Source organism: Atta cephalotes, assembly GCF_000143395.1.
Source record: "Atta cephalotes unplaced genomic scaffold scaffold00001, whole genome shotgun sequence".
Taxonomy (NCBI): domain Eukaryota; kingdom Metazoa; phylum Arthropoda; class Insecta; order Hymenoptera; family Formicidae; genus Atta; species Atta cephalotes.
In genome coordinates, this window is record NW_012130065.1 from 11,907,030 (window position 1) to 11,931,157 (window position 24,128).

General features: G+C 31.7%; 1 protein-coding gene across 1 annotated transcript in view; it reads left to right on the forward strand.

Annotated features, from left to right (window-relative positions):
* LOC105627156 (multidrug resistance protein homolog 49-like) overlaps nt 1–14,686 on the forward strand; it is a 34,049-nt gene extending 19,363 nt beyond the window's left edge. Inside the window, exons 8-14 of the mRNA XM_012208445.1 lie at nt 901–1,104; nt 3,657–4,008; nt 4,089–4,307; nt 5,184–6,133; nt 8,706–9,107; nt 9,508–9,654; nt 14,480–14,686. Coding sequence (XP_012063835.1) covers nt 901–1,104; nt 3,657–4,008; nt 4,089–4,307; nt 5,184–6,133; nt 8,706–9,107; nt 9,508–9,654; nt 14,480–14,686 — 2,481 coding nt within the window. The remainder of the gene's footprint in view (nt 1–900; nt 1,105–3,656; nt 4,009–4,088; nt 4,308–5,183; nt 6,134–8,705; nt 9,108–9,507; nt 9,655–14,479) is intronic.
* The last annotated feature ends 9,442 nt before the right edge of the window (nt 14,687–24,128 follow it).

The following is a 24,128-nucleotide window of genomic DNA, read 5'->3' on the forward strand; positions in this document are numbered from 1 at the left end:
TAATGTTGTTATTATAATTCGAGATTTACTAAGAAAATAAGTAAGATTGAAAAAAAATATATTGCTTCGTTATTTTAAAAGTAACACAAAAAATTAATTTCCTATAAAAGGGAAAAACTATTTTTCAAATTGACAAGAAATTATTGGCTAATCAAATTGGCAAAAAGAATATTCTTAATATGATAAATATTATTTTTTGTTATTTTTCGTTTTACATAAAGAAAGAACAATTTTATTAAATATCTATAGATTTAAAAATAATTTTGTTAGATAATCAAAATAATTATGTTGGAAACTAAACAATGACCAATAACTAATGATCAATGTTGTAAAAAATTTTAATATTCTAGAAACCAGCTCGAGTTTATAGAAATTATTTTGATAATCCGACAAAATTATTTTCTCTGTCTGTATATATATCAGCAAAATTTTAAATCTTCAAAATCCTTATTCCTACGCGACTCTTTAAAAAAAATCATCTTTTCCAAATGTGACGATTTTTTTTAAATCATCTTTTTTAAATTGTGATGTATAACCATTTTTTGAATAAAATTAAGTTAGTTCACTTTTGATTGACAGAGTAAATTTATCTAACTCATTGGTGATAACTAAAAAATAATGTTCTTTGAATTGTGTTCACTTTTGAAGTAAAGAAGTAATGTCTAAAATTGTATATATATTCCCTTTAGAAGTTATATTAATTTTATTAGTTATTTAATAATTTCTATCCTGCTTAGAAATTAATAATAGTGACGTTTATTTTCAAACATAATTCTCAAGTCATCATTTCACTCAACTAACTTCTCGTTTCGCACGAAATATTAGCATGTCAGCTCGGCATATGTGTGTACGCATAAATAGAGAGACAATTTTCAAGAGTTCTCGTATTTTCCTATGCAGGTCCTGTTGGATGGGGTCGACGTGTCGACATTGAACGTTCAATGGCTGCGCTCGCACATCGGCGTAGTTGGTCAGGAACCAGTCCTCTTTGACACAACGATACGCGAGAACATCCGTTACGGAAATGACAGCATTACCGAAGAGGAGATGATCAAAGCCGCGAAGGAAGCGAACGCTCATGACTTCATCTGTAAATTGCCGGAGGTGAGCGCCACCGCCCTTTTCTCGTATTCCAGCTGTGCCTTTATTCGTCCGGAATTATAGCTTCCTTTTGGTCGTGCTTCGGCGCGAGAGTTCGATTGATTCAACCGGTTTCGTTCGGGAAGTCATAAAGCCAGCGGTCGATGTTGTCTATTGAAAATCCAACGAAGATATTGTATTCATTCGATATTATCTCTTCTGCCGAAACTCTTCAGCGTTAGTTTGCTTGGAATATGTTAAACTAAATTGCAGAACGAATGTAATCACTAGTTAAGCTAATGATACATAAAAAAAATGTAACAAGTCAGCTTGTTTTATAAGAAAAACGGTTTTGCTAAAGTATTTAAAAAATTTAAATACAAATTTAAAAATAATTTCGTTAAATAATTACCAAAAGAAACTGTCTATTATCACTGGCCTAATGATTATTATTATTATTTACAATCATATGAGAGGGCAATGCTTGAATTTAAAACCGAGTTAATATTAGAGAATATTTTAATTTCGACAGTCTATAAAAGAAGGGTAAAATTTTATTTTTATTTTTTCGCAACCGTTTGTTTTATTTCTACATTTTCTTATGTGTATTTTTCTTCATGGAAATCAAAAATTATCATAAGTTTTTAAATGATTGAAGCGATTTCGTACCATGTGAATAAAAATTTTATTAACTTTGAATCAATATATCGATTTTTTTCTTGAGTGTAGTATCATTATTATGACAATTTTCGATTTCCATGAAAAGAAATACGTAAGAAAATGTAGAAATAAAAGGATCTTCGAATAATCGAAAAAAGTATCTTTTTTGTTATCGCGAGAAACTGCGTGATTCGAATGCTAATCGATAAAAATCTCATTGGACACAGGCGGATTTTGAGATTTCTGCGAGCATAATTGAAAAGATTAAATTAACAAGTAACGAAAGAGATAATGTAATTTTCCTGAATAATCCCCCGACTGGATACAACCATTGTCATCGCATTGCGATATGTTAACAATAGTCTCAGGTGTGCCAGGCAGTCCACGCTGTACGCGCGCAAACAGGCGATAAAACACGCGTGTTAAACTGTGCGCGGGGCAAATAACATTATCCGAGATTACGCTTGTGTCAACGATTAGGCGTTTATTAGCGGATTATCGGTAGGTGAATTCAATACTCGCATATTCCCATTGAATCGTTGTCCGCGTTCGCACACACATTTGGAGCTTATCCCGCTCACACATTCGCACGCGATACAATTTAACGTGCAGCTTCATTTTCACCGTTAGAAAAATAAAGTTTGCTCGATATGAGTTCATCAGGATTGTAATTAGTCAATGTGCTCCACCTGCACTGCGATAACATTTTTGGACAGTAACTACGATATCTGTTAAATCGCATTGTAAATAGATTTGATGGATATCGTAACAACAGAAATTCCATTAACTGGAAGCTCCTAGTTTTTAGATTCGACTTGCCTGCGGAAAGATCACTGATCGAGAAACGCCATCAGCGGACGTGTTGTAGCTTGCGAATTTAATAAATTCGCAACCTGCATATGCACCACAGGTGTGACATGCTATTTCGTTCTTGATTAAATACCTGTTACTTTGAACCGCAAATTGTTCAAAACTGTCATCGGGCGATTGGTGGTATATAGCCGACACCAAATGTGCACAAAGAGTGTTGATTTGCAAATTTAAATTTAAAAAAATACAAAAAGGAAGGTGTTGCACGATAAAAGAAAAAAGCAAAAAAAGATATTCATTGAAATATTTATGATAAAATTGAATTGCTAGGATGTCGTTAATATCTACTATCGCGAAAAAGATTTTCGTGAAATATGCGAAAATATCTTTTTACTTATTTCAACTGTTTGCAATAATTTCAACTTAAAATTCAAATGTAATTAAAATTCACAGGGTTGCCACTGATAAAATAAAAAGGGAAATAGAAAAAACAGTCAAAGAAACTAGGAAAAAGTTAGAGAATTTTGCAAAATTTTCTGGAGAGAGAAAATTAGAATTCTTGGTTTTAAAGAAGTATAATATGCATATTTTTACGCAGTTTTAGAATACTATCAAATTTAGGCCGTTCGTATTTTACTGCCAGTTAGTATGATATAGTATAATATACGTAATGGAAATTATAGATTTTCTAGTACTGTCAATTGGCAGTCAACTGACAGTACGAATATGGTCTTAATTAAACGCAAGTAATATCAATATTAATAGTAATTTATATTGTTACGTCAAATTGTTTTCTCAAAATATTTGACGGTTTTAAAATCAGGACGAAACTACAAAAAATTTCAAAATATTATTAAAACCATTGACAGGAAAAATCATGAAATTTTGTTTGGAAATAAGGGAAAGATTATAAAATTTTAGAATGAGGAATTTGTGGCGCGTAATCCTTAATTCAGAATGCACAATACTACTAATAACAGACAATTCGAGAGAATTACTATCGATTCGAAAATTTATCTTTCTTGAGACACGCACATTTTGCGATGTCGCATTCTAATGTCAATTTGCGCACAAGGATCAGGAACTTAAAACAGGTTTGTGGACAGGGATACGATAGTCCAGTGGGCGAAAGAGGCTCTCAAATGTCTGGTGGACAAAAGCAAAGGATTGCCATTGCACGCGCGTTGGCGAGGAATCCGGCGATCCTTCTGCTGGACGAGGCGACGTCTGCTTTGGACGTTCACAGCGAGGCGATTGTGCAGAGAGCTCTCGACGCGGCAGCGAAGGGAAGAACAACGATTATAGTCAGTCACAGACTTTCCACTATCACGAACGTCGATAGGATCGTGTTTATCAAGGATGGGATCGTCATCGAGGAAGGAACCCATGACGAATTAATGGCGCTCAAAAATCACTATTACGGACTGCATTCCGCACATGCAGATGCTGCAGCTAAAGGTGCGCTTTAGCTTATAAACGTTTTGTTTCTGTGAACGTTTAGATATACGATAAATTTTTTGTTATTCACTATTGTATAGATAAGGTCTCGAAGGTCAAGACCATTGCGTCAACTCCGAAGATGAAGATAAAACCGCCATTAAATCAACAATTCTCAACATTATCCGCGCACTCTCATCGACTCTCTCTCGCGAGATCCTCGAATGAGGAAGAATTGGACGAGCAGGAGAAACCTTACGACGCGCCTATGATGAGAATATTTGGATTAAACAAACCGGAATGGCCATTAAATTTAATCGGTAATTTCTTGCTAACGAAAACAAATAATGATAGTGATCTTAAGAGTTTAAGCCTTATGAGAGCATAGAGAATACATACTTCTTTCATTAATAAAAAAAATGACCAGTCATTTTCCTTTAATATAAATTCTATCCTTATTGGAATACAATCATATAATGCTTGAATGATTATTAATGGATTTAGATAATATGGAATTGTTTAGCACATACTTATATAACACATACATTTTATACTTATATAACATTACTTATATCCAAATAATTGAGAAATATTCTAATAAAAAAATAGTACATTCCGTAGATACATGAAATATTCCAGCAATGTTGCAATGTTGCTGACGTTGCTGTAATATTGCAGGAATATTCCATGCTATCTTGGGAATGTTATATGAGGAATTATTCTTTTAATAGAACATTTTTCAGTTATTTATATAAGTAATATGATATAAATGTTAAAGAAGGAAATTTGCTTTTCACTCTATTTTCCAAAATTGCTCTATTCTCCAAAACTTCAACATTTTTTCCAGCCAGCGCAATTATCTAACATAAATATCATTGAACCATTATGAACAGTTTTGAACAGCATAAATAAAAAGCAAATTTCCTTCTCCATATTTCTTAAACATATTTCTTAAACAGAAGATGTTCCGCTAAAAAAGTGATATGACAATGATGATTTGAGCATTGTGTTTGTGTTCTATTTTAACAAGAATAGAAAATTTGTATTAAAAATGGTAAACCTCTCATTAATGAAACAAGTAGTATGTTTTCTATGTTCACATTATTTTGTTTCCTGTATAAGAAAGTATAGAAAGAATTGAATCTAAAATATTATATAAAAAAGAAAAAATAATCTACTTATACGATTTTTTGCAGGATGTCTCGCGGCAGCGACAGTAGGCGCTTCCTTTCCAGCTTTTGCTGTTTTATTCGGTGATATTTATGGTATATTGAATCTTCCCGACGCCGAGAAAGTCATGAAGGAGACCATTTTCTTGTCGATACTCTTCATCGTCGTCGGCTTAATTACAGGAATTGGCACTTTCCTGCAGATGCACATGTTCGGTCTGGCTGGTGTGCGTATGACGACGCGAATAAGAAAAATGGCGTTCAGCGCAATGTTGAAGCAGGATATGGGTTGGTATGACGAGGACAAGAACAGCGTAGGTGCACTTTGTGCGAGGTTGTCGTCGGATGCGGCGGCTGTCCAGGGTGCGACCGGGACTCGAATCGGCTCCATGCTTCAGGCTTTCTCGACACTTGTGATCGGGATCAGCATATCCATGTACTACAGCTGGAAGATGACGCTGGTCGCAGTGGTGTCGATCCCGCTGGTACTCGCGGCGGTATTCTTCGAGGCGCGGGTCATGGGCGGTCAAGGTATGCAGGAAAAGAAGAAGATGGAGTCAGCTACCCGAGTGGCCGTTGAGGCAATAACAAATATACGTACGGTTGCCAGTCTCAACAAAGAAGAAGTATTCTTGAAAAGATACTGTGTAGAACTGGACCACGTCGCACGAGCGATGAGAATCAGAAACAGACTGAGAGGATTGGTTTATTCGTGTGGACAGACCATGCCAATGTTCAGTTACGCTATAAGTTTATATTATGGTGGCTACTTAGTGGCTAGGGAAGGATTAAGCTACGAAAAAGTCATCAAGATATCGGAAGCGTTAATATTCGGCTCATGGATGCTGGGACAGGCGCTCGCTTTCGCGCCAAACTTCAACACAGCCAAAATTTCGGCCGGCAAAATCTTCAAGCTACTTGACAGAGTTCCGGAAATCACTTCACCACCGGGATCAGAAGGAAAGGATTTAGATTGGGTAAGCTCGCGTATAAGCTTAGTTACGTAAACCACAAATACACAATGTGTTTTGGCTTCGCACACTTTCTCTCTATCCTGTATACACATATTTAGCGGTAGGTAATTAATAAATAATATTTGGAAGATTCAAATCAAAGCTAAGTTTGAACAACCAATATGTTTAATGTTGAATAATAATAATGGACAAAAGATAAGACATGTAATTAAATTTTGCTGAGAGAAGAATGGAAAATTCGCCAAAAAATGTAAAACGATAAAGCGCAGGACATGTACAGTAATTAGAGCTTTAACTTTTAATTAATCTCTTACAAAGTTAATTCGCGCGACAATGAACACAACATTTAAATTGGTTACTAAATCGTAAAATTATTAGCCTTATTTGTTTTAACGCATGCCGATGAGTTGTTATTGGACGCGATTCGTGTATTTCATTACGGAATAATTTTTCTTATAAATGAAGTAAATTCTAGTTAAGTGGATAATCAAACTACTAAATTGATTGAATTAATGAAGAAATATTTAAATATTTCTGATGCAGTCTATTTAATGCTACAAATACTTTGAAGCATTTGATTGACCAATCAAAAAATGCTTCAAAGTATTTGTAACATTAAGTAAACTGTAGTCTTTAATCTCGAAATAGATGTAATAAGTTTCAAACTGTAAGATATTGGCCAATCATAGTCGAATATGAAGAAAATAATCACTATGATTGACTTTTAACGGCTTAAGATTTAATAGATTTTTTATTTCGAGATTCTTATGTATGTATAAGAAAAAAATTCGTTCGAACTGATTTCAAAGAGCAAAGTTCATCAGCGGATTTATTTTCAATACAGACAAAGATAATTTCAAGGAACTCCCTCATTAATAACTCCTTAAACAAAGTGATTCCAATCACAAGTCTGTTTTATAAATTCTTTCCTTCTTTCGTAACTCTCCAAAATTTTTAAGTAAAGGCGCATTTATAATTGCTGTTATCTTGTTCAAAAAACGTAGAATTAGAATCATATAAGATTTGCTACATATTAAATGTTGAATAGTATTTTATTTAACGAATTATTAATGAATTATTAGGATTGTTAAATGGGATCTCTAGCGGAGATCTGCATGCTTTACAATACGCTCGACAAACTGCTTACGTAACCACGTCGCATAGAACGACAGAGAATGCACGGGGATTGCAACGGTTTTGATGATTCGTGAAGCGTGCGCAGCGGACACACAATTAATCCGATAATTACCATGACGCCTTGCGATATGCTGCTAATTGCCGGATGCATGTTTAATCTTCGCATCGAAATGCTGAAAAATAGCGATGTTATATAATTCTTACTGTGTTCGTGTTAACAACAATATGTGGATTTAATATTATGGGTTTTAAATCTACACTATGATGATGTTGATATAAATAATTTGAAATTCACATCATGTTGTTAATATTAACACCAACAGAGTGAAAATTATATAGATATCACATGGATATTAAATCCACATCGATTTTTTAGTGTGGTTTAATGTTTCGTTTACAGTGTTTGCACGCGAGTCCGTATACAATTCGCAACACCTGTGCAAATGATATAACATTCGTTAGAAATTTGATCGTTTGATAGCACTGCTTCGAGTGCGTCTCATTAATTACGTTCAAAATGCGAAACTTAAAATTAACATCGATATCTAAGAAGATTTGGCATAAATTAATCCAGAATCTGATTTTAATTACCTGATTTTTTTTTTACATAAACGTACCATCATCTGGTACAATTTACATTCCAATTAAAATCGATATTAATTTTTAAACGCCTCTATGGGGAACAATATATGAATGTATAGCATATCCAATCAAAAATTTCCTTATTTATAACTTATATAAAAATAAACACATTAGAATTTTTTTTAAATACAATTTTTTAAATACAATCAAAACATCAGACATTAAGAAACATAATGATAACAAAGTGTTGGAAACACTTTGAAAAAAAATCGTGTATGCCTATTGAAGAGATATTTAAGAATTAACAATGTATTGTATATTATTATTTTTCGATTCATTAGAATTTGAGAACATTATGAATGTGGATTTAATCACAATTTTTTAAAAAAGTAAACACAAACTAAATAAATACGAAATAGTCACGTTAAATAGCTTATATATTATAATAGTATATTTTTTAAAAATAAATATTTTAATTAAAATGTTTTTTATGGATTTTCTATGAAATTTAAAGACACTTTCTAAAAGATCTTTGAAATGAAATCTAATTCTAAAGAGTGACAAAGAATAACAATTGAGCCAGTGTTGAAAAAGAATAGCCAATTATCAATTTCTAAAAGCAAGATTTCACTCTTTAGATTCCACTACAAAGATCTTAGATAGCACGTTAAAAGGATCGTAAAGAATAATTATTAAAAAGAAAAAATATGTATTAAATAATATCCATAAAATAATATTTTACAACAAATCGTATTTTTTACCATTAGGATGTAAACACTAGATAACTTTTTCTCGCGTAATGAGATTAACACGAATCTCTTCCTAGTTAACGAGTTACTTTGTGTTTTTCACGCAGAAAGCGGACGGATTGATACAATATTCAAAGATCAACTTCAATTATCCGACGCGGCCGGAAATGCCGGTACTCAAGGGACTAGATCTAATCGTAAAGCCAGGACAGATGGTAGCCCTCGTAGGTCAGAGCGGCTGCGGGAAATCCACCTGCATACAATTGCTACAACGACTCTATGATCCGATTTCCGGCATCCTGACATTGGATCGGCGTGATATCGCCTCAGTTTCGCTGGCCACACTTAGGTCACAGCTTGGCGTTGTGGGGCAAGAACCAGTGCTCTTTGACCGAACGATTGCGGAAAATATAGCTTATGGCGACAACAGTCGACAAGCATCCATGGACGAGATCATCGAAGCAGCCAAAATGTCCAACATTCATTCATTTGTCGCTTCGTTACCATTGGTTAGTTGTTGCTGTTATATAATACTCGAGCATCATGTTGCGCGTAATGAAAAGCGTAGTTTGTTTTAAAAAGAAAGAGAAAAAAGAAAGAGAAATAAGAGCCTTTTATACTGTTACATGTAATGCAAGTGGTACGCAAATATAATAAAATAATAATAAATTTAATACATTAAAAGAACGTCAAGACTTCTGTTAAATATTAATATAATTAAATTGAATATAATTAATATTAGTTTATTAAATTAACATTACAATTGGTTTGGAATAATTTTAAAATAGTTAATTTAAAATTATAATAAAAAAAAGTTCTGAAGGTTTAACGTATTAATATTATTAATACTTTTTTAACCATTTCTTCCATACAATTAATTATAAGCCTATTACTTTTCTGTTTATTTAGGGTTACGATACGAGACTGGGATCAAAAGGCACTCAGCTCAGCGGTGGGCAAAAACAGCGAATAGCAATCGCACGTGCATTATTGAGAAACCCCCGAATTTTGCTGTTAGACGAAGCAACCTCAGCCCTCGATACTCAAAGCGAGCAGGTGAGAATTGCTATCTGTTCTCCTAAAAAAACCATTTTTTTCGAGAACAATTATTTTACCAACAATTTTTTCTCTTTAACGTTAGACACATCGTGTACAAATATATAACAATACACTAATTCAACGCAAAAAGAATCTAGTTACATTAATTGGAATTCTAATTAAAAATGGACACTACAATAGCATTTTTTGGTTAAATTTATAATTCAAAATCTTCTAGTATATATTTTCAAACAGCAATTTTTTTAGTGTACATTATTCTCGAATATTACTATAATTTTTTGGATAATACTTGAAAATGTAAAGCAAAGGCGACAAAACATAGCGACGAAAGCACGATTGCATCTAAAATAAAATCACAAATAGATAGTTGAGCAATATATCTGCAGGAAGTTATTTGTTACAACCGTAAAAAATGCTCCGCGCGAGATTCGCAAAGCGGAACGATCTCCATCCGAATTTTCGCGTTTTGCTCGATGTAGCGTGTACAATTTCTTGATTAACGGCGTATTATAATCCTCAAGATTACGTCTCGATCCGACAATCACATTGCAGCTCGTAGATGATGAGATTGGAAGTCCGATTGAAAATTTCCCGAAGGGTACGACTGTTATCGTTATTGCAAAAGACCGACCGGCGATAGACAATCAAGTTAATGGTTATCGAAAGTGACGGAGACGACAATTTGTTTCAATCGTGCGTTTATCCGCAGATTTCCTTCGCAAATCGCATACTTCATAATATCGTTACTGTATAATAAGAACGTCTGTTGTATTCGTTATGTGCGAAATTTCGCTGCTTCAACAAGAAGATAGCATACGGTACTTGTTTATTTCTTTTTTTTATTCTGTTCATTCGTGGGCTACATTAACCCCGAGTCAGCATCGAGTTTTTAGGTCAATCCATTTTAGCTACGTTTTCCTTTACTCTGCACGAAACAAGTGTATATTCATGCTTTGTACAAGAAGGGAAACGAAAAACGCAACGCGAAGTACTGCTAAAATGGACAGCATTTGTAAAAAAAATTTAAATTTTATCTTCAAGAGTTGCTTTTATACAAATTATGTATGTATCTAGGGAAAAGAAGGGGATTGTACTACGTTTTATTAAAATAACTCAATAGGCATTCATATAACATAACTTCTTCTTGTTAATAAAAATTGTTATACAAATTTAGCCATAGGTCTGTTTTTTCATTTTATGGATAATTTGTAATTCAGACTTAATCTCACTTAATTTGATAATAATGTAAAAATTATATTTCTCTAGCCATTTAATTATTAAATTGATGGTTTTACAGTGTGGTAAGTCTAAAAATTATTCACTGCAAAACCATTAGTTTAATGATTAATTATAACTATTATAGAAAATATAATTTTTACATTATTATCAGATTAAGTTTAAGTACAAGTTAACCAGAAAACGAAAAATTAGGCCATCATAAAATGATACCAATTATATCGGTATTATAAAATAATACCAATCATTATAAGTAGAAGTTCTTCTTCGAGATAATACGATAACGCAGATAAGATAATAGAACGCATGTAATTTACAAAAAAATTAAAGGGGAATAAAAAATTGCAGTTACGTACAATAAAAGGAAGGATATGGAACATCTAACTACTAATTAGTATATTTATCAGATAGATGCATACATTATCAAAAGTAAAATTACAAAAAATCACATTAAATGCCTCCAAGCTAGATTAAAGCTACAAAATTAATACCAACATATTTCTCGAAGTTACGTGAAGTGTGTAATAAAAATTACTCACTCAATTTTAAGAGCTACATTCAAGACCTCCAAGTTAAAAAGTCACAGAATTAATATCAACACATTTCTAAAAATTACATAAAATATACACCTCTATAAAACTGCCTACTTGTAAAACAAATGAAATTTTTACAATAACACAGTAAATACAAATGAACCATGTTATAATGTCTAAGCGGACTGTGAAGAAATAATTTTGGCGGTCACCTCCAAAATACATCACAAATTACATCATGATATTCCACAAATCTCTCCTATTCCATAACGTTTCCTTTTCTATATTATAAACTCTAAGACCTGTACTTTGAAAGTTGTCTCATTTTAAATTGCAAAAGTAATGATTAGAGATTGAAGAAAATAGAAATATTATAACGATTAATTTCTTACATACGATCTAAGTAAATTATCTGCATTCTTAATGAGAGAGAGAGAGAGAGAGAGAGAAGAGAGAGAGAAATTATTGAAACAAATATATAGGACATAAATATCACGGAACTATGTTGCAAATGGAACTATTTCCGATAAGCAATAACGAGTATGATAGTCACGGAGGTCGGATAATAAATATTTGAGTATTTATACGGTGTCCACTACAATAGACCGTCGATTGCAGCGATTTCGCGGTAATCTAAACTGTAGCGTGGTGAGCACGGAATAGTGAGATGAATATTAACGTGACCCAGGTGGATTTAGATAAAAAATAGAGGTAGAAAGTGCAAGTCAAAGAGCATGGTCCCGAAATAATATCCACATTCGCTGCATATTATGCTGCTGTATACCAACACACGGTTTGTATGATAATTCTGGCAAAGTTCGATTAAAACCTAATAATACTTGTATGCACAGATCAATTCCTCCTGTTGCACAAATTGCGTAGCTGCACAATCACATTTTTCCATTTCGTGTGTAAAGAAATTCCATTTAAAAAAGAGCTGCGATAATTGGTCAAACATATTCTATAAATATATACGACAATCAGATATATTTTTTTTATACTCTCCCTCCGTCACTCGATGTCGATCTGTCGAATTACCGGATGTACCGGTTATCACGCCATTACCGGTATTATCGGCGCTAACAATCGGAAATACTCGGTTCTACGAGCAAGCGGTTGTTGCACCCCGGTCGGGAAACGGACTCGTCGCGGCCAAATGAATTTCGTGATAATATTGTTTCCGCGTTGCTCCCTCCTTCCCCCCCTCCCTCCTTCTCTCTCTCTCTCTCTGTCTCTCTCTCTCTCTCTCTCTCTCTCTCTCTCTGAACTCAATCCAGCGACGGCGCCCTCCTTTTGTCAAGTCCCATAAAACGAAAACGGGAAAGTATTTACGCTCGATTAATCCTGTTAAAACGCCCCATGCCTAAATCGCTTCCCTGATTTAAACTGTGTTCCGCGTTAACCACCGCTCGTGCTAATTACTTCGCGTTTACGGAATTAGTTTTGGGAAGACATATTGAATAATTTATATCCCATCCCAGGTACGCGTAAGGAACATGTACCGTTGTATTATTAATGTTAATTTGTTTTCCATACTAGCACGCGGCACGTCTCGTTTTGCGTAATGGATCGATGTCATATATATGCAATGCGCGATACCAAAAGTTAAAATTTATATTAGACTATTTTAGAAATGAATTACGTAAGTGATGAATAATTTTATACACTGCGTTAGAGATATAAATTCTGAGAGAGAAGATAAGTCTCTGTTTGTGATCGTGACTTTTTTAAATGATAGTAAAAAAAACACACTTGATAAAAGATATTATTCTAATGCAAGCGATTAATTCTCGGGTATATCTCGATATTAATTCGAATAAAAAAATTTATATTTGAATAAAAGTTTTTTATAAAGGTTATTCGAATAATTCTTAATTCTTTGGTGCTACTCTTAGTGGCATATCCGAGATTTGTTTTACTTTACTGCATGGAAAGAAAGAACAAGAATTTTGTTGAAGTATTTAAAAATTTAGATTGATATAAAAAATAATTTTGTTGAACCATCAAAATAATTTGTATAAACAATTTAAATGTGATGAACAATTCTGCAAAAAGTCTTGATATTCCAACAATTTAATTATCCTGCATTACTTTTATAAGCCAACAAAATTATTTTCAAATCTGTGTCTAGTTAAACTTTTAAATACTTCAGCAAAATCATTTTTTTCATGTATCTAAAAATTTAGCTAGATATAGTTTTAAAAATAATTTTCTTGGATCATCACAACAAAATAACTAATACAACATTTAAATGTTTATGATAATAAAGCTGCAAAAACTTTTAACATGTATTGAGAAAAAACTACTTAATTTATTTGTGGAAGATATAATGCTTATTTCACTGAAATAAATCTTTATTTAAATATGAAAATAGAAATATATTTCTAGCAAATAAATCATCGCGCGATTTTATTTTTTTTTACAATTAATAAGAGAAATGTATTCCACAAAAATGTATATTCTGTCATTCAAATTTTTCATAACCAAATATCGAAAAAAATATCACAAGCAAAAATATTTGCTTTTGAAAATGTTGATTTCTTCTTTCAGTGACTAAGAATCAACTTGAGCATCCTACATAATTATTTTGATAAAACAAAATTATTTTTTTAGATCTATCTCTAAAAATTTTTAGATACTTCAGTAAAATCACTCTTTTCATATAAATTACGATTATGTTTTTTTCTTTATTAAAGACACTTATATTGCTTGATGTCTGGCGTTTAAAATGAAAAATATTTATTATAATAGATTTATTTTTATGCAATATTTTTCACAAGATTCAATATAATAAATACGTAACGATATAGTAACCCTGAAGGATTAATTCAATTAAATTCCAAGTATATACATGTCTTAGTTTTTGCACACAGCATTGACACGAAATCATTGTACATGAAATCAATTGTACACGAAATCATGCTAAAAGATCAAGATATATAAAGGAAAAGTCAACCTAATCATTTACATTTGTATTCTCATCGCCGTCGTCACACACTTATATTCTCAGGAAACAGCCTCTCACACTCTTAACCGATATTTTCTGCGTGCAGGTCGTGCAGGCGGCCTTGGACAAGGCTATGCAGGGCAGAACGTGTATCACCATAGCCCACCGTCTGGCCACTATAAGGAACGCCGACGTGATCTGCGTGCTCGATCGGGGTACTGTGGCCGAGATGGGCACTCACGACGATCTGATGGCGTCCGGTGGTCTTTACGCTCACTTGCACGCTCTTCAGCAATCCTCTATTCAGCAGTAGAAGAGCGACTAGTCGTCGGATTCCTATGCCTTTTCCTTCTTCGTGCGTGATTCGGTGCATTGAGCGTCTTGGAAGCGCGAGGATCGATTTAGGGACGGTCGAGCACGTGGAAAGTGGAGAAGAGCCAAACTGGCTAAACACTGCATAAAGACCGCAAAATGGAACTCAAGTGGCCGCAATTGTCACCGCCGAAAGGCCACGAGATGTCAAAGGGCACAAACGATGGCTGACATTTAAAAGAACGGATATGCTAGGACAGAAGATAGGTTCCTATAGGTTCATAGAACGTTCAACTTACTTAACGTGCCGACTCCGTAGCGAGCGCGATGACAAACAACCGTAAGTGATTTGAGATCAGTAATCGAGGATCGAGCAACTTATTTTTGGCGGAAACTGATCATAAATCAAAATTCGAATTGTATCGATGTCAATCTAGTGACACACACCAACTAACATACATAGAAAAATATATCTTATATCTAAATAGACAATAATTACTTATTTGAAGTATTTCAATAGTTTATATAAACCGCAAATCTATCATAAGCATCAAATTTAAAATATATTTTAATCCTAATAATATTTCAATCAAGATTGTTAAATTAAAACAATTTGATTTGCTTATAATATAAAATCGCTTCTCCGATTTTACTATACCTAATATATTCGTCAAAAGAAAATAAATTTTTATTTTGAGTACATAATAGTGAGTTTTTCTAAAAATTGTAATAAGTATAATTTAAGATCATTACCGATTATCATGAAAATATTCTTTATTAAAGATACTTAAAAGATAACTAATACTAAAAAGATATTAAGTAATTATTGTTCTTAGCAATAAAATGATATTTTTTTGTGTACAGTACCATTACATAACATTACATTATAATTTCCTACTCAATAGTATATATAAATATAATCTAACACATATTATACATAACAATTACATTGTTGAGTAGGAAATTATAACATCTCAAATTCCATCTAACAATAATGTAACTATTAATTATAATTGTTAATTATAATTTTCCACTCAATGATATAACTATAATATAATAGATAACACGCAACAGTTATATTGTTAAGTGGAATATTATAACAATTATATTACTGTTAGAGCTTAGGTATTGGAGTTGATGTAGTATTATTGTTAGTTGGTTTGGTTGTTTGCTAGGAGAATTCTCGGATATAATTTTCCAGTGAGAAAAGACGATTTGAATGATCCTATCAACTTATCGCTCTGCAGTCATCTTTTTATACATTGACACAAGTAAATTACGGTAGTATATTGCGATTTTCTTACAAGTATAAAATTTGTATTTGCATATTTTGATAGATATTTCTTTAGGTACAAGTCTGAACAATAGTTCTAATTAACGAAAGCTGATGAACCAAATAGAATGAATATTCACTTTTACCTTTTTTCTCCTTTTTTTTCCTTTATATATTTACGACCTCATTCGCGCTTATTATACTTCTCGTTTGATACTTTCATATAAAATGTTTCTGCGGCTGATAGACTTAAGTCTCTTGTCAAAGACCTTTTACCGGGGACGTGTACGTTACTTCTCCTGGCGGCCACGTTACTTCATTAGGCATTGTACCTCGCGCGCGCACCCACGTAACGATCCATTCTTCTAGATGGCGAAACGCGTCATGTGGCATTATCCATAATGGCAGGCGATGTAATAGACTTTTCCTCCCCATTTCACCGTTATTCGTACGCGTCGACTTTCCTCCAGAGCGTTTTCTCAGGTGATAATATTTCTTGCGCGCACACACTTCGCGCTGTGCGAAGTTACCGCGATTTTTATAAGAGTTAACATATCTCGTGACAAGTTTCAGGAAATTTGACTATAATTTGTTTATAAGCTTCTTCTTTTTATAAGAAAAAGATTTTGCTGAAATATTTAAAAATTTAACTAGATACAAATTTAAAAATTAATTTAATTTGTAATAAAATTATTGTATAAAAATAAGTTTGTTAGACCATTAAAATATTTATAAAAAATTTAAGCATAATGTGCAATGCTACAATATATTTTAAAGTAAGCATCCTATACTGATTATCAATGATAATCTAATCTTTTGAATTAAAAGTAGCATTTTGTATTAAAATCTAATTCATTTTTGTAATTAGTTTCCAAATAAATAACATACGTATTAACGCGTATAGTAATAAAAAATTAAATTTGAGTCATAAATTGAATACATTTTCTGAAGTTAAATTATTTTATAATTTCATTGCTTTAATTTATGCTTTATTTTATTAAATATATTAATGATATATTGAGTAGGAGCAATGGCGATTGAATCAATAGAAATAATTAAAAATAACTCAAATGAGATAATTTGACATTATAATTAACAATTTAGGAGAGATCGGGGCTGGTTGTTGTGCGGAATTAATTGTCAAAATGCTTATAATTCAAACAGAATATTGCAGAAAAATCTCTTTTTTTTACTGTAGATTGCTAATATAACATTAATTTGTTGTGTAAAATGATTTGTATCACAAGCATTGCATATTATATTTATAGCGATTTTTAAGAAAATAAAGTTAGTGAGTAAATTATTCTTATCATCTATTTTGTTGTCTTTGACATTGTCAATCACAATATCCCTATATTCATAGAAAATGATATGTCTTAGAAGATCTTTGCTACAATCAATTAATCATTGCTACAATTAATTAATCATATCCTGATAAAGTTTGTGAATACAATCCTCCTCTTTTATTAAAAATGGCTATGTAGAGTAGATTGTAAAAATAAAACCAGATTAGGTGATAATTAATTTTAATATCTTTAGAGAACACATTTTTAGAGAATATACCCACAAATATACATTTCATATAGATATATATGTATGTTTTTCCATTTTTCATATAGAACTACGATATAAAAAAACAAATTACGTATTTTATGATTAAAATAACTATTTTATTTGTATTAATATCATAATTACTATTATTTTTCAAAATGTAGAACTGATATTAAAATAAAAATTGTATTTTTTATATGTATTGTTCATAACAAATATGCCTCTGCCAATTCTAGACATGACAATTTCGTATGACAATCAATCCAAAACAGGAATTAATTGTTACATTTTCACAGCTTCATTTAAAATTAAATAATTTATTTTAACGATATAACGAATTCACAAGTAATATTTTTTTAATACCTAAGGGTTGTAGATACATTATGACGGATATAATATTTCAAAATCCATTTTTTTTCTAAAAATCACTAATCAAAAACTATGACAACCGATCTCCCTTACATAATTAATTAGACAATCCTACAAAATTATTTTCATATCTATATCTAATTTTTAGATACTTTTTTAACTTTTTAGATATTTTAGCAAAATTTCTTTCTGTGTGATAAAATATAATAGACAGGTTACTTTCGGAGACATTAGTCAGGATTCAAGATTTTATGATTCAAATTTGCCTTATTGATCAAATGAAAGATCGATGTTGAATAGATATCAATTAGCGTAATTAATGTTATCTACTCTCCTCTCGTGTCTCGTTAGATTAGATAGACGACGTAATCAAATCGATCGATTTGCGGAACATAACTCGTGTAACAAAACGTGCAAATGGTGACGTGTGTTCAAGGACGTGACATAAGAATATTTCTCCGCCGCTGTCATTGTCGTCATCAGTGTAATTTCGACAGTGCCGTGGCGGTATGTAAACATAGCATGAAAAATGTATAAGTATTTCTCGGAGAATAAAACGCTCCGCACTTCACTTACGCGTTTTTTTATTTTTCCTCTTTTATCTAAAAAAATTCTAATGTCCATTTTTATTCCCTCGTAAAGTAAAAAGAGAATTTTCCTTCTTGAATATCTGTAAATATATCAAATTGAATTAATTATCAAAATATACAGAGTATCCCGAAATTCGCGACTCAAAATATTATAGCAAGACATTAATTCTCGATAAATTAAATAAAAAAGTTATTCGTAAATTTTTTATTGTAGATATTTTTTTTTAGATAATAAGAGTTTAAATATGACCAGTTACAGACTACGTTTAGATCATGGATGGACGGATCATCTAAATATAGTGATTTGCTATTTAAATCCTTATTATCTAAAAAATTATCATTTAAAATACAATAAAAATTTACAAATAACTTTTTTACTTAGCTTATTGAAAATCTTTGTACTATTATATATTTCGAGAATTTTGGACACCCTGTATATTGGCCCATAGAACAAAAAATCGAATGTATAAAATTCACAAGGACATAAATTATCGTTATCCTTTGTTTCAATGTCTTAACGACGGCACATAATTTAATGACGGCACATAGTTTAACGGACACGTCGTAACATAACGTTATTTAGATCAGAGAAGAAAATACTTTCCTTCACCGGAAAATGTACCTGTTCGCAAGCATCTGCTGAATTCGATCGAAAGATATTATGTAAAGCGGTGCGTAGTGTATGACTAAATTTATTACCATAATAACAGTTATGTGTACAACGGAGAATAAATAAAATGAAATAGGAAATCATATATATTTACGAGAGACGACTCTAGCATGTAAGTATCTGGGATTCCATCGTGCAAACGGCTTTCTTCATGCGAAACGAAAATCGATAATCGCGAAACAATCAGCGATTCGTGCGGTAGAATGGCGATCGATTTTTCGAAATGGGTTGCTGTCATAAATTACACGTCACACAGCTGAATCATTTCACGATTATATTCTCCCGATACCCAGATGTCTTCTCCCCTTAGGCCTTAATAACAAAATTCGCTGATGCGAAGACTTATCGGCGATGATATATGCTGACGACAAAGGCAGTGCGTGTAAAAAGGTCTAAAACGATTTTTCAGAATTTGCCCCTTCGGCTTAAGGGAGCTGCTGCGTCTCAAATGTCGTCATGATCCATTAGCCGAGAGATAATATTGTGCAAACATGTTGCAGCCACACGGATGCAAAAGAGCAATCGTCGCTAATCGAGATACAATGGGGCATTAACCCTTTATTACTCGTGTGGGTTGTCCAGGACACCTCCTGCTTTATAAATTTGCTGAACGTATAAATGCTATTTATACACATTATTATATTTAATGCAAATTTTCAAAATTAAAAAAAATTTTTGCATTTATCTTTATCTAAAATATATATAGGATATTATCAATCTTTATTTATTTGAAAATCATTAAAGAGAGCAATGAAAATTGAAACATATACACATTATATTTAGCGCAAATTATTGCACAATTTAGAAAAAAATTGTATTTATCTTTATGCAAAGAATGTATAGAATATCAATCTTTATTTGATTGGAAATTATTAAAGAGAACAATAAAAGTTGATATATAATATTGAAAGAGAGAGAGAGAGAGAAAGTCAGAAATATTCTAATAATTATGTTAAAAAAAACCACACATGAGTAATATAGAATTAAACAAATAAGCAGTGACTGCTAATCATGCATGTGCTCATCTGCAGAAATAAACGAATTAATCTTTGCTTCGAAAGAATTCTCGTAAAAATCTGTATCTATTCAAAATTTTAACTATTCTCTCGAAGTATTTATGATATATAGAAACCTACAAAAATTATCATTAAATCACAGTTTAGATTTGTATTCACAAAAAAATAATGGAATAAATACTATAAAATATATATATTTGTATATTTAATTACAATTCCAAAAAAAAAAACGATCAAAAACGAAGAAAACAATGTGTTCTTGTAACATTTTTAATTTCTGATAAATTGCGAACAACATTTAAAATTAAGGCTGCGGCTTTAAGAACTTACAATTAAGAGATCTTACAATAAATTAAGCAAGAATGGAGAATAAATTACCTCGACTCAGATGTGTAACAAAATGATTCACACGAAGAAAGATCAAACATGCATATGAAATCCGCGTACACTTTCAATGATACGAGGATGAGATATTAATCTTTTATAAGAGAGAAATATCGTTGTAATGTAATAATAAAGAGAAAAAGCTATAAAACGGAGACAAAAATCTTCAGAAGAAATGCGATCTAATTATAGTTTCTTTCTTCGCTTCTCCGATATCTTTTCATCGACGTTATTATGCTCTGCATTATTGTACGCGAAGGAATTAATTAATCAGATGAAGATGACGTTTATAAAGAATGTTTCAGACATATTGGCTCATCCTTCATAATTCCACGATGAACTTAGGATCGACTTTTTCTCAGGAAAAATTTGACGGAAAAATTTAATTACAGCAAACGCTTAAAACTTGAGAAGCTGTAAGAGCTTCTAACAATTAAATAATAATTTTTTCGATAAGCTAAATTATCGGATGAGAAGTGTCCATCTTAAGTAGCGTTGTTCGCCTCAAGAGGCAATCAACTTTTTATGTCGTTATATTGTACTTTTACTAACGCAATTTATATTATGGGACAAGAAAGATACGTCTTTATCTTGTCGTCTGCCATCTCCGTCTCAAGTATATCTATTTTTATTACACTTTTATTTATATCGATATAAGAAAGGAGGAAGATATGAATGAGGCAAGTTACCGATTAACAAGAATACTTTCTCTCTCATTTCTCACTTCAAGTAGCAGCGGCAGGCTGAAATAAAATTCATCGGAAATTAAATTACCATACCGTCTCACGTCTGTTGGGATTATGTTATTTTTTTATTTCGCCAGATATCTTGTTAAAATTCATCAGTAAAAAGTTTGTAAACTCATGCGTATCTAAAGGAAAAAGGAAAACGAGTGTTTCTACCTTATTATCGTTATCAAGGTATTATTAAAAAACAGAAGCTATGGGAGGTTTGAGATTCAGAAAGAATATTAATTTAGAAAGCGAATATCAAGTTCGACGGATGATAATGACTTAACAGACAGGTACTGAAAGAGAGAAAGAGAGAGGATGAGAGGGAAATAAAAAGAGAGGCAGAGTTCTTCACAAAGCTTGAGTGAATTTGTAAAGTTACGAGACTGTACGGCGGCTGCAATAGCCATTGGAATTTTTAAGCAAACTTCCGCCACTGATGTCACTGTACAAATTCCAGAGGGAAATAAGTCGCACGTCTGATCCAGGTTTTTATTTCACGTTGATCAATTAAATTAATATAAAATAAATAAAATAAATTACAATCTCACTATCTTTTTCTGTCTCTCTTCTTTTTTTAACAAAGTCTATAAAATAATCTTTTATTTATTTAAAATTGACTGGTATTAATTATGACAAATGACGGAAGTTTAATTATTAATTATTAATTATTAGAAATCAATTGTGTCGGCTGATAGTTATAGCTATCTCATTATGTGTTAAAATTCTGTATCGGAAAGAGATGAATAAATCTACATGATAAACGAGATCGATCCATTATTGTCCTTTAAGTTTTGATATTTAAAGTATATTGATACATTTAGTGCATTTAGAATAATAATTTATCATTTAGAATATATTAATTTATTAATAGTTTAATCATTAGAAGTTTTAATAGAGTATATTTAATTTCATTAATATTTTTCTGTTTATAATTCTTCAGTTATTATAATACTTGAATAAATAGATACATTTTATTTTAAAAAGATGTTAAACGTGATATTTCAATTTCAGTTTGATATTTTGATATACTTTTTCACTTTACAAATATCAATTATTAACAAGAAAGATACGAAATAATGGTACTGTCCAGAAATTCGCATTCAATTACATCTTAAAATTAATTACATCGTAAAATTAATTATCTTGTCAAGTCAATTATTTAAGGACTTACTGTTCTAAGAATTTTATTGACAGATCAGATTCGGCTTAAGAATCACTCAATAAAATGGATTATTATATTTAACAAGTAAATTCAATCATAATCAATTTTATTTGGATATGTGCGAGTACAGTTTGCTACTGACCTGAAATTTGTTATTGTTTATCATAATCAATCCTCCTTTGAGAAAAGAAAATTTCCTTTCTTCTATTCCATAACTCCATCCCTTACTTTCAATTTATACACCTCTTTCGGATGTAATAACACTACGCTGAAAGAAAATATTGGCTGCTGCAGCAATTTAGATGATAAAGTATGGTCTAACATTTTTAATTAGCTGCAGTCAATTTTTGATTGCGTTAGTTTATAAAAATCGTACATTATTGATATTGCGGATAGACTAACAGCCAATTAAAAATGCTATGCCAGATTCAGCTAATCTTTTCTTTCTGTGTATTAATAAAGGCAATACATCATGTTCTTATTTTAATAAAATTTCGTTTCATTAATAAATTATTTTTATGTATAAATCAGCAAAATTATTTTTAATTAAAATAATGCTGTTGATATATCAGCATATGTTCATATATTATATATAATATCACTTTTTAAGTATGCGTTTAATATGTGTGTTAAAAGAGAATAAATAATTGGTAATTAAAGCTGTGCATAATGATAAATCAAATTTTGCTTAAAATTATTCTTATAATTGATAATTGACTTTTCTGTTATAAATGTTTTTTGTTATAAATAAAATCCATGTTTAAAGATATCAATATTCGGTTTGCAGCAAGACTGATTCAAGCAACATCAAACTAATAATGCTTAGTTGCACGACACAGACAAAATTTTGGGACAGAATTTAGCATGGGTCGTTGTGGTTGGGTGTCAATTAGCATTCAGTGAGGAACGTCGTCCTTTGTTGTGTATACCAAGAGAACTGGTCCGGGCGTTTCATGGGAAGCCGGGTTCGTGCCAACTAGGTGGATGGCGTAGAAATGGCTGTCGGAGAAATGCCGGTGTAGATGTAGACACATTTGAACAAGCACACGGGAACGAAGAAGAGATCATGTAAACGGATACATATCTGTGGTAAAACATGAGGAAGGTCAGGCGGACTAACCTTCATTATATTTATTACTGGGACTGCAAATGTGCGTAATGGCTCTATCATTATTAAAGACGATCATTATAAACTTTTTCTTCATATTTTACCCTAAGAATTGGGTGCAAAAATATCTTCCGGTAAGGAAAAACAGCGAAAAAAATAAGGACAATGAAATATAACCCTTCCAATATTACTTTAAAAATTTTCACGTGCGGGCGAGATATTTTGCAAAGCTCAGTCGAGAGCTATTGTTTTTCACAGAATGTATATTTCGACGTATAAAAGGGGAGAGGGAATAGATCTGATAAAATACCGGCGTTATTTGAAACTTTACACGAAAGAAATGTGATAAAAATACGAAGTACAGCAGTCTCGTTAATGGTCGCGAGCGTTAGTTTCACTAGATCCTAACTAACTTGCAATGCGCGACGATAACAGTACAATCCACAGGCAAACGATGTATAGAATTAGAAAACAGGGTATAAATAAATCGATATGTGTGTATATATATATATATATATATATATATATATATATATATATATATATATATATACTAACTAAGTAAGAAGTAAGTAGAAGAGAAGTA